The sequence below is a fragment of the Charadrius vociferus genome, unplaced genomic scaffold, assembly GCF_000708025.1.
Source record: "Charadrius vociferus isolate BGI_N301 unplaced genomic scaffold, ASM70802v2 scaffold72, whole genome shotgun sequence".
NCBI lineage: Eukaryota > Metazoa > Chordata > Aves > Charadriiformes > Charadriidae > Charadrius > Charadrius vociferus.
Window position 1 is genome coordinate 1,621,008 of NW_009647830.1, and position 12,072 is coordinate 1,633,079.

The 12,072-nt window shown below is 35.5% G+C and overlaps 1 protein-coding gene across 1 annotated transcript in view; it reads right to left on the minus strand.

Annotated features, from left to right (window-relative positions):
- Positions 1-12,072, minus strand: part of CFAP54 (cilia and flagella associated 54) — a 115,649-nt gene that overhangs the window by 63,778 nt on the left and 39,799 nt on the right. Inside the window, exons 18-23 of the mRNA XM_009882640.1 lie at positions 10,655-10,747; positions 9,963-10,148; positions 8,826-8,968; positions 6,153-6,300; positions 5,006-5,161; positions 3,231-3,353 (exon numbers count right to left, since the gene is read on the minus strand). Coding sequence (XP_009880942.1) covers positions 3,231-3,353; positions 5,006-5,161; positions 6,153-6,300; positions 8,826-8,968; positions 9,963-10,148; positions 10,655-10,747 — 849 coding nt within the window. The remainder of the gene's footprint in view (positions 1-3,230; positions 3,354-5,005; positions 5,162-6,152; positions 6,301-8,825; positions 8,969-9,962; positions 10,149-10,654; positions 10,748-12,072) is intronic.

Consider the following 12,072-nt stretch of genomic DNA (forward strand, 5'->3'; position numbering starts at 1 on the left):
TTCTTTTTTTTTTTTTTCCACTTCTGAAAATATAATTTTCAGTCAGCCCTATGTGGCTCAAGATATTATATTGTTCCTACGGTCTTAGATTACTGGGGGTTTTTTTGTTTGAACTTAGGAGCAGCTAACACAAACTCAACTTGGGAGCAGCTAACACAAACTCAGCAATAAACAATGGAGAAAATAATTTCTTCCGGATCCTACCAGTGTCCTACAAACTTTCTTCCAGAAATCCTTCCCTGTAAGGTGTTTGACTTTTTGTCCCTCTCTCCAATATATCTCAGTTTCATGCTTACACTGCTTCCTTTCTTCCTCTCATTATTCCTAATTTCTTACCCTTTTTTCAAATCTCCTCTCTAGTAAAATCTCCTCTAAAATTACTTAAAGAAAAAACAGACTGGAAAGTATGGAGAATCAACACTTTACTCTGATTCTACGTTGTAGAAAATCCTCACAACCTGATGCATCTCTTTGTAACTTAAGTATTAAGGTCTTTGACGTTGAAAGTTCCTCCTCCATTGAGAAATATTTTTCAGTCTACACAATTCCTAAGTTACTGTCTTATTATGACTCAGTTTCAAGCAGCTGCTACACTAAATGAGAGGCTAAGTTTCTATATTTCTATATCTATATTAGGATATTTTTGCTCTTCTTCACTTACACAATTATTTAATTATTTTTTCTGTCTAATAAAAAAAAAAAAATCTATATGTAAAGATCAGTTATAGATGCTTGTATAAATATCTGCACGATTCCCATGGTTTGGAACTGTAATACTGCTAACCCATCTTGAGTTCAACAAGATGAGACCCTGTACCCACTGCAATGTGCAACTCTTCGGAACAAAGATGGCTACAATTAAACAGAAGTCTCTCAGCTGTACTTTGGGAACTCTTATTCTATGAGGAAACTTATTTCATACAATCACTTCTAAACCAGAAAGTTAATAAATGAGGTCTTTAAAATAATAAACATAGCATTTAGAGAAAAGAAAAAGCTAAAATCAGAGCAATTACTTCAAGGGGTTTTTTTGTGTGTGTTTCTTCAGTTTTCATAGCTCCTGACTGGCAGCGTGAGATTGCTGGTGAGGAATCCAACAATTTTTTCCCATAGTTAACAATAATTATGGCTAGTTCGTATTCTTCCCACGAACGTAGTACCTATAAAACAATCATGTTATATATTTTTGTTTTGCATAACATGTAATGTTTCATTACTGTCTACTCATAATAGTCAAAATGCATGAATATTATAAATAGAAATTAATTAGTCAATACTGAAGTTTCCTTTAACAAAAAAAAAAACAAACAGGACTATAGACACTGAAAGTAATTGGAATTGCAGATATGTTATCTATGTGTTCTACTTTGGCTTAACCTACCCCTCAGAGAATAGAAAAATTTAACCAGAAGTATCTATTTCTGTGATTGACATTCTCCCTGTTCTCAGGCAGTACTGCTATCAAAGAATAAAAAGGGTAACAAAATGATCCTCATTTACCTCTCTGGTATCAAGTGCACATTGGTAAATCTCAACTGTATTAGTGAAAGGAGTAGTGAAATTTATTTTTAAAATTATGAAATTTATAAATGCACAGTGTGGGGAAGGGTTTTAGATGGCTTTATCTTCTTTAAATAGAGCTCTAAAGGCCAAAGTACTTCTACTATACGCAAGGTAACTTCACACTAGGATGTTTGTCTTTGGGATGTAAAATAAGTGTATAGATTACTTTAGGATAAACACAATACATGGCCTCATTATTCTGTTGAAATGCTATCTCTAAGGAAAAAAAAATAAATCAGCAGTACAAGCAGTCATTTAGCTGGGGAATCCAACAACAAACAGACACTGTATCAAGGTTTCAAGGTTCCTAACAGGCTTTATTGACCTTGGTAGCTTCCACCTGGGCTGTCCCCCCTTGGGGCCAGGAGCTCCCTTTCAGCTCAGGCTTGAGCTTACAATCCCTGCCACCTCCTATCTGGCAGGAACGCTGGTCTTCAGCACACTCCAAGCCATGCCTAGACCTGGCCATGGATCCACTGGCCTGTTCACTTGACCCGTGGACTGACTCCTCAGCTTGGCCTCAGACTGTTCCCACCACGATGGACCAGCCTGCTGGGCTGTGTCTGACGCTAGTTACCTTCACCAGACCTGATCCTGACCTGCAGATTGACTTCCCAGCTTCACCTCGGACCTGCCTCATAATAAAAACTCACCCGATGATCTGGACTCCTGGTTGAACCTACCAGCCGTGGCATTGCCCTCAGCTCCTGTCTCCCCAGCCTCGCCGTGCCCTGACACTGCCCTCACACCCATGAAGTAATTGTTTAATACCAAGAAAATGGCAACACTAGGGCTTAAAATAGTAATCTTTATACATTTTAAAAGAATGGAAACTGTGTCTTCTTGCAGTGCACTTCCAAGGATTTTTGACACTGACCTTGTCTTGTGAGGTGAGCACAGAGATCCAGATCCTATAAAGATCAGGGTGAGGGATCACCAACACAGAGGAATCCCTCAAAGCATCAGCCGCAGCTCAGCTTTGGTATGAGCTCTTAGCTGAGGTATACTCAAAGCTAGAGGAAAGCTGACTTTTTCAGCATCGTACATTTACTGTGGTAGGTACTTTAACTCTAGCATGGCTCTATACCTGAGGAAAAAATCCTACCTGTACCACATTTCTCCTTATCTCTCTAAATAGAATGAGTATTAAATCATAAATGGGATCTATAGATACGTATTATCATTGAAAGTCAAGGTGTTTATGTTTCTGCCAGCATGTGGGACCAAACAGTACAAAGTCTCTTGTATCTAATTAGCAGCATAAGCTATATATGTTATTCTGATTAAAACTATAAATATAGCCTATATGCTGTAAATAAACTTTTAAATTTATATATTACATATATACCTTACTGAAAATAACACTACCTTAAATGTAAAAATACATGCAATGATATAAAATACAGATTTCATGTCATAGACTAATAATTACAGTCTATTTTCTGAACAAATGAAAATTCAGTTTTATTAAAAAGTAAAAATGTCATTGTTATATAAAATGCCCTGATACAGAGATAGTAATAAATATTTGTATACCTTTGCTATTTAAGAGTGCCTGTTTTCTAAGACATCACTCTGAAGGCCAGTTTATTAAATCTTTTTTTCTTCTCTAAATGACAAGAGCTATAACTGAAACTAAACTGGAAGCACAACAATCCACACAATACCTTTGCTGTATAAAATGATGTACAAGCTATCATATGCTGAATACTCTCGTAACATCCTGCCTGCCTCCTCTGCAAAGTAGCACTTGGAATTTCTTGAAGGACAGTCAAGCACTTAATGAGGATCTGTAAATACAAGGGTTAAAACAAAGTTTGGAGTCTGCAACATACTTACAAGCCTGTACCTCTGTACAGCCTATTGTATTTGATGGTGAACTTTAAAAATACTTCAAAATCTAACAGACAGGATAAAATATTAGCTGTACAAAAGACAACAATAAAATTTCCATTGAATTTAATGGTGTCAAGATTTCAACCACAGCCCTTTGGAATAAACGACATGTTCACATAAAATCACAGATATTAAATTACAGATATACGATGGGTATTTTTGCTGATTTGATTAACATGAAAACAAAGAATGCTCAATTCAGTGAGATGACTCTCCTAGTAGAGGACTACTTAAAACTATATTGAGCTGGTCAGAATTTTAAATGAAAGAAAAATGTTTTCGGTATGTTCTAAAATTAAAATACTACTTTCCCCATTTCTGTCTAATAGACATGAAAAGAACATGCGACTAAATTATTTTTCCCTTTAATTAGGAAATCTGAAACAGGAGCCATTTCCAGTGGCTAGCTATGCCTTTGGTAGGTCATCACAGCCAATGACTTCTTAAGCAAGAAGCTATCCCTGTATCTAAATATATTATTATTTTTTTTAAAATGCTCCTAAAAACTTGTCAGGGCCCTAAGTGTCCCAGTAGTCACTCTGTGAGCAGACTCACCTGGGGCCTCCTCCCACACCTTCTTCCCAGGGGCCCAGGAGTCCCAATTAAGCTCAGACACAAGCCTTCAGTCCCTACTTGAGACGTAGTATTGGTATGCTGGTCTTCAGTTACATCTCCTGGATGGACCTTTGACCTGTGTTGTAGCCTCGTCTCCAGTCTCTGGCTCCAACTCCTACAGCTCCTGACTTTTTCTCCTGGATGACCACAGGCCAGCCCAACAACTTCACTTTCTCTGGACTTTCAGTGGATCCTCTTACCAACACCCTGCTCTGTCTGCCATGTTCAAATGCTGCTAGTCTGTACCTTGCCTGCATGGCAGTGACTTCATCCTTCCTCATAGAGCAAACAGAATCTTACTGCTGCTCCCTGGCAAAACTACCTAATTACAGGAAAAAAGTTGCATGTTTCTACTCTGTCCTTGCTGAATCTAAAAAACACATCTGCTGCTTCAGAAATGGCAGGAAAGGATTCAGGTACTCTGTTTTCAAAGAAAAGGTGCTTGCTTCTGGAAAGGAGCATGTGCCTGAAAACTAAAGACTGCATCATCAACACATTGAATAGCCGCCTTTTTTTAAGAAGAAAACTGTGCATGAAGCAAACTTTCCAAAAAAAGCCATAGGCAAATGCTGCTTTTCTTTCCTCAAAGTTGCCACCTGCAAATAGCATTCAAGTAGAAGTTACAATCTAGATTCTACTGTAGTTTAAAAATATCAACAAATCATCCTGAAGAAAATCAATATTCTGCTGTTATTTTAGCATATCTGAGAGCAGAATCTGTGCAGCTTACACTGAACATATATGCATAAAACATATATGAACATATATGCATATACACACAAAACTGTAAAAGGCTTTTCTTTCGGTAGCTACTAAGAACTCGAAGCCTAGATACTTAGCTCTCCCACTGTACACTCCATTATAAGTTTAATTTGAATCACTATAATTGCAGGACTTGGATGCCAGCTGCTTTGTCTTAAAATGCTCTCACCTGAACTACTGGCACTGAAGAAATCTTGTGATAAATAATTGGAGCAAGGAGACCATAACATTGTACAACAGACTGCAGGGTATAACTTGCATCATTCAACCAATTGCTAAGTTCAATTGCCGCAGTCATTCTTTCACATTCTGCTAATCTAGCAACCTGTAAAACAAACACACATTTTGATTCAAACATGAATTCTGTTGGTTTAAATCATTTGAGACTGAAAGAAGACAGATGTTATTGCAGTTTAAAAAGCAATGTAAGCAGCAAATAAGATAAAATTTAAAAATGAGTTTACATTGACACCTGTTAGAAGTATATAAACAAATGCAACATTATTCATTATTCTAAATGAAATGATTGTTCTTGATCTAATTGTGCCCTCTGAATTTACCCATATAATTTACAAAGTCTGGTTATCGACCTCAACCTGTGCGGAGCGGAAAGTTCAAATGCTAATCTTTCAGAGTAGGTAAGGGAAAGATAACAATTCCTTCCTTTCCCGTACAGTTATCTGCTACAGTCCTTGCACGTGTGAGCAGATCCAGTAAAGTCACTGAGTAACCAACTGCTCACATTTTTACAAGACAAGGACTTCAGCAAAGAAAGAGTGGAATAGGAATGTAATAATACAGGCAGCAAAGCTTGACTATCCAAACAAAAAAGAAAGGTTTTGTTGTGATTAACATGCCATTATACTATAAGAAAGTCTGAAATAAGACAAAAGAAGCTTAGTATATTAAAACCATGAAAATGTGTTAGAAGTTCAATATTAATGAAAATATATGTATTAAATAGCAGAAATGTTTAAAATTAAAAATGCAAGGTTCACCTTAGTAGGAAAAAAATAAAAATTATTATATTTCTTGCTTAAATTATAGTATATCACCATGGAAGTCAAGGAAAATCCTTAGTTGGGATCAGTGGGCTATGGATTAGGCAATAACTGATTCAGAAGCCATCTTTCCACCAGGATACAAAATAACCAACAGCTACTAAAATACTTCAAAAAAGAAGACCAAATAACTCATAGAAAATGAAGTATTCTGTAAATAGGATTAGTACATTGCAACATTTATCTTGCAGCGATGAAATAAAGCTGATCAAGAAGTAAAATCAAATCCAGCATATTACTTTAAACCACACATACTTGTTCCTTATAAAGTATCTCATTGGAACAGATGGAATCACAGAAGAGTGCTCCTTCCATGACATTAATGTCACACACAGCAAATATATTCCTCAGAAAAAGGTGCAAGGTAATGGGAGAAGTCTGAGATACAGCTTCAAACTGTAACCTACAAAATAAAAAAGCAAAAGAACAGTAAAAGCATGTTAATGATGATTCTGACATCTCATGACTGAAACTGCACTATAATAAAATGCAGTCTTTAATTTTAAAATTATGGACAAATTCTACTTCTAGAAAAAAGTTTTATACATAAAACTGAAAAAAAAGATTAAAATTTCTAATTTAAAAAAAAAAAAAACGGCTAAGACTCCTTTTCAAATTGTTGTCCACCTTCTACTATGCTAAGACAGTTTTTCATTATTTGTTTCATCTAATCCAGTGAATCTTACTTCGAACTTTCTTTGAAAATTTGGGATGCTACAACTGATTTATTTTAATTGTGTTCTTTTACACATTATTTTTCTGTATTCTGACAATGACACATGCAGTTGTGAAGTCCACCACTAAGTATTAGTAACAGTCTCATTTTCATCACTGATGTCTTGTATTACAAGTCTCAAATAATTTCTTTTCTTCTGCCTGTTTTTTTGTTGGGTTTATTCCTTCCCCGGGGGTAGGGCGGCATTTGTCCTTGTTACATTTTTTCTAATATTTTTGTTACAGGAAAAATCCTATGATTTTGAAGTATAAGAAGTAAATTCCTCCTTCTCCTCCGTTGTATTTCCTAAAAGAGACTGAAACTCAAGAAGGAAGATCAAGTTGACGCATTCGCGTACTTGACATTACCAGGATATCAACAGGGCTTCTGGCTGGAAACAAGAGTTTCATTTCCTTCCAGCTCCCTCTGCTGCCTCTTTAAGTCCTATGTACTTCCAAGCTAATCTAACTAATTTCTTAGCTACCAATCAGTAAGACTGAAACTGCCTTATTTCAGGTCTGATACTGCAGCTTTGAGAATGTTCTATATTAATTGGGGGAAAAAAATTGCGCTTGGACATAGCTGTCAGAAAAGTAAAATCCCTGAATTGCTTTCCATAGCTGTTTAAAATTAGCTGTCTTCATTTGATTTATTTGAAAGTAGCTTCATTCAAATGTTATCTCTGGAGCTGTATGTATGTAAAAAAAAAAAAAGCACAAAGACCAAACTTGCATAGTAGCAGTTTTATACACCAAGACACTAGAGTAAGTCTTGTAAAAAGATACGTGAAATAGGATGTCTAATGGTTATCTGCCTGCATGAATGCAGTCCACAGGCTGCCTGTAAATCCCTAATGCTCTTATGGCATGTAACGTCAAGCCCCTCAGTCAATTTGTATGCCTAGTATCAGACACATGGTGGCACCTGAAGGACAGACAGGATACACGCCAGTGGTCTGGCTGAGCCCCAAATAACATGAAGTACATTTAGACACGTTACTTTCTCCTGTAACCGGATTCAAAGCACATGCAAGCCTACACTATCTGCTTGCATCCAAACAGCATTCCCACGAGAAAACCATGGGCTCTGAAGCAAGTAAGACAAAACAATATAGCAAAAACTCTAGCTACATCATCTGTCTCAGAATAGCTGATTACCAGTTATTCTGTCTGTGAAGTAGAAATGGAAATATTATGATGAAAGTGTTAGGAAATCCCCCTAATATCTATTTCTGGAAACAAAGTTCTCTAGTCCTTCTTTATTTCTTGAAACATTCAAGAACTATTAACACACATGCAATAAAGTTGCTTCTTGTCATTATGGTTTCAAGACTAAGGCAATCTGACAAACTGAAACAGAGATGCTGTAAAACTTTTTCATACCTCCTCCACAAGTTTGCCAAAACTCTCCTAATGAAAGAATTAGTCCAAAAAGAATTCCACGCAGGTAAAGATGGTGATTTGTGCTCAGTTATATTGGACGTTAATTCATTATCAAATTATAAGCAGTCAACTAACATTTAGAAGTATTAATTTTTATTGTAGTATTTCATGTCTATTATTTCACACAAGTCTCTTTTATCTGGGAATTAATTAAGTTTTTATTTGCTTTTGCATTTGGATCTATTGAATTTCAGTGAATGTAACTGCAAAATTTCTAGCTGGGCTTTGTCATCATGAAAACCCTATAATATTATGACTGAACATTTGAAATTTATTTAGAAATTAATTAATTTTAAATATCTCTTCCAAAGCACTTTAGTATAGTCAAAGATTATTGGCAGATTTATATCTGCCCCAAAACAAAATTAGGAAGCATTTACCCACTTTCGGTGGTGTTCTTGACAAAATTTTTGGAATTTCTGAACTCTACTGCTCCTTTAATTGGAAAGTCAAGAACACAGTGCTTATTACATATTTTGCATATGAAAATGCATCACACAAAATTAATAGCCACTTTATAAATGTTTCCCATTACCTTAAGAAAACAATCATTATAAAGAATTAGGTGTGTAAATCCTAGCAGTCCCACAAATAACAAAAATCCTCTGCTAATTATAAAACACTATGTTTTCATAACACATTTCACCTCTTTTTTCTTCAGAATGTTTTTCATATCACAAGTCTGAACAAATTTCACAACCTGGTACTCTTTAAAATAAAATGTACACATCTATAATTAACTATTATTTTAATTTTGTTTTCACCAGTTACCTGTTTTCAGATATAGTCAAATTACTACTTGCAGAAATAACAGCTGCATTGGCAGGCAGTAGAGAAGAATTTGAAACAAAATAATCCCACATTGGTGAAAATGCTTCTCTGGCCAATGTATAGTTGCCAGTCTGATAGGCTACCTACAAAAAAAAACCCAACAAAAAAATTTAGCAAGTTTCAATGTTCAACAAATAACCGAGCCACATATGATTATAGTATAAAGGTTTTAAAACTCCCCATCCGACATGTAAATTTACAATTTCTGTAAGAATATTCTAACATATTTGAATAGAACACATGTAGTAGCAATCTGATTCTACTAATATTAGTTTCCCTTCACAAAATCAGAGAAGGCAAAACTGTTTCTTGACTGTTACCTGGGATCTAACAGCCCTTTGTGGAATACTTTACAGGTATTGTGCTGCAGTTTTTGAAGGCATATTATTTCATCCAGGTTCATTTTACTTTTGTAGAATGCCCTGCTGCTCTGGATAATGGGATGTAAATGGAGCCACACAAGTAGGCATAAATTATTGTGGATACCTCTTACTCTAGAAGATTTTAGGAAATCTTCTAACAATTCCCCATGATCTGATCTATAGGGCTAGCCAATTTCACTTTTCTCCATGTCACAATCTGTTTTAAATTTTCTTTATTAAGAATACAGAAAATTATGATAAAGGTCTGACAGAGCTTTTGTGGTCTTCCACAAGACATTACAAAAATATTATCAATATGAAAATGGTTGGATTTGATACCTGGTAAGTTCAATCACATTTTTCATCCCATACTGTAATGACTAATAAGATGATTTCTAACACCTGGTCTCAATCACAAAAATGAAAAAATAAGTGATAAAAAATAAGAAAGAAGTTAAATGCAGGCTGAAAAACAGGACCTGGGATAAGAAAACTAGCTGAGAGACATCTTTCACCTTAAACCAGAATTTCCAATAATTTTGAATTGAGTTACTCGTATACACCATTAGTTATGTTAAAATTGTGATTTGTGCTTATCAAGCTTTTGGCAAGAAAGTCTTGAGTTTTTACCAGAAGAAGGTTTAGAGCTACCAGTGAAAAAAAAATAACTACAACCAAATTAAAGTATGTGTTTATTAGCAAAGACTAACCCTACCTCAGTTAGATAGGCTCGAACAGTAGTAGCAGAAAGAGGTGGATAAGCAAGGATTGGCTTAGTCGTTTCCCCAATGGCATCACCAATAAGTTTTCCATCAGAAGAATATGCTGCGACTGCAAATATGTATTTCTCATTGGGATCTAAGCCTTTTATTTCCAAGAGGCTTTTCCCATCAGCGGGTATCTATAGAATAAAAATATTTTCTAGTTACATATCAAGAACAGTACATATCAAAAACAAAACTCAAACTCTGAACTTTCATTGTTAAATAAAATGTTTAGCGGTCTTGGATACAAACTAAGTATGACGTAGATTAACAGACATGTCATGATTCCATGTAATATTAGGTTCTTGAAGACAATGAGAAAACAATGAGAATACAGGGGAAAAAAAAGTATCAGTTTTCTCTGGAATGCAGTTGACTATACAGAACACATAACCTAAGAGAACAGTTAAGTATCAGGACCTGGAGTTTCTCTAAGACATTTTTGTCCATTTGCACATTCACACTGTGAGTGTGCATGCTTGCAGTCATTGAGCTGGAAACATTCTACCCTAAAGATCAAAAGGTTTGTCAAAGGCTTGGCCAGTTACTTGATTAAAAACAGATATCAGATGTATACATTTAGAAAGCTGGGTTTTTTTAAAGGAACAGAGAATGACCTAAAGGAGTTTTACCTCTGTCTTACCTCTTCTCCTGCATTTGGAAGTTTATTGTTATTTAACCTTACTTTCATATTACTTCCTCCTGCTACAGAGCCCAAAATACTGTACCACGAAACCTTTGAAGAAAACGAAAACAAAATGAGTTGATACATAATAGTATTTCCAACTTTTGCCTAATGTAGAATGTACTAATTTTGTGAAAACAGTCTCTGAAAAAAAGAAACCTCGTTATAAAAATGCATAGTCCAACTGCACTAGAAACATTAATTTATTTAGCTGGAGAACTAGATACACTACAATGGTAATAAAAGCAGATGACTCTCTATTATCCTATCTCCTCCCTTGAGCTACCCTGTACTTCCCGCAGATTTAAAGTCATCTAGATCCCTTATTTGCTCCTTGCAATGGTATTCTTCTAAAGTTGACATCAGCTTCTGATTCTACAAACTACTTGAGGACAAATCCTTAAAAGCAGGCAACAGAAATGCAAACATGAAGTAATGCAGTAATATTTTCTAAACAAGCTATGCTCTTAGTTCCTACTGAGATCAATGTTTTTTTAATGCCATTGCGCTGCTGATAAACTCATTGGGCATATCAACTCCACTTTTCAATATCTTTAACCAAGGAAGAATGTGAGCATGCATTCCTGGATCAGTGCTCAGTTGTGTTCAGTGAGATCAAACATGGAAACTAATTTTGATTTCATCTCTGCAGAACTGGGCAGATGGATTTCACTAGGTATGCATCTGATGAAGCTCTCCTGCATTAAACTTCTACTAAAAACTGTACTAAGTCTATTTACTTTTAGTAGACATTTAAACAGCCCTGAGGTTTGGCAGATGAGGTAAATTTTCAACATATAAAAATTCTGAAAAGCTAAAATGTTCATTTTTCTTGTAATACACATGATTTTTCTTGCAATGAATCCTGACGGTTTTTCAGTAGGAGTTATTGAAATAGAGGAGATTATTTGCAGCAAATGAGCAACTTTAAGATCAGGAAATTTTAGAGATAATTTGACTTCTAGTACAAGAGCTATATATCTCTAATTAAATCCTAAGTATACATTTCCAGTTAATAAGTTCTTCATAAAAAATATTTCATCTCCATTCAATAGCTATGTGTATCTGTTGTGGCTTAACCCCAGCTAGCAACTAGGACCATGCAGCCATTCGCTCACTGCCCCCCGTTTCCCCAGGTAAGGTAGGGAGAAGAGGGAGAAAAAGGAAAAAAAAACTCATGGGTTGAGATAAAGACAGTTTAATAGAACAGTAGTGTAAGATGATAATAATAATAATAATAATAACGGTAAAAGACTATGAAAAATAAGTGATGCAATACAGTTGCTCACCATCCAATGATAGATTGCCCAGCCCGGCCCAAGCAGTAATCACAGATTCCTGCTCCCCGGGAAACCCCCATTTATATACTGAGCATG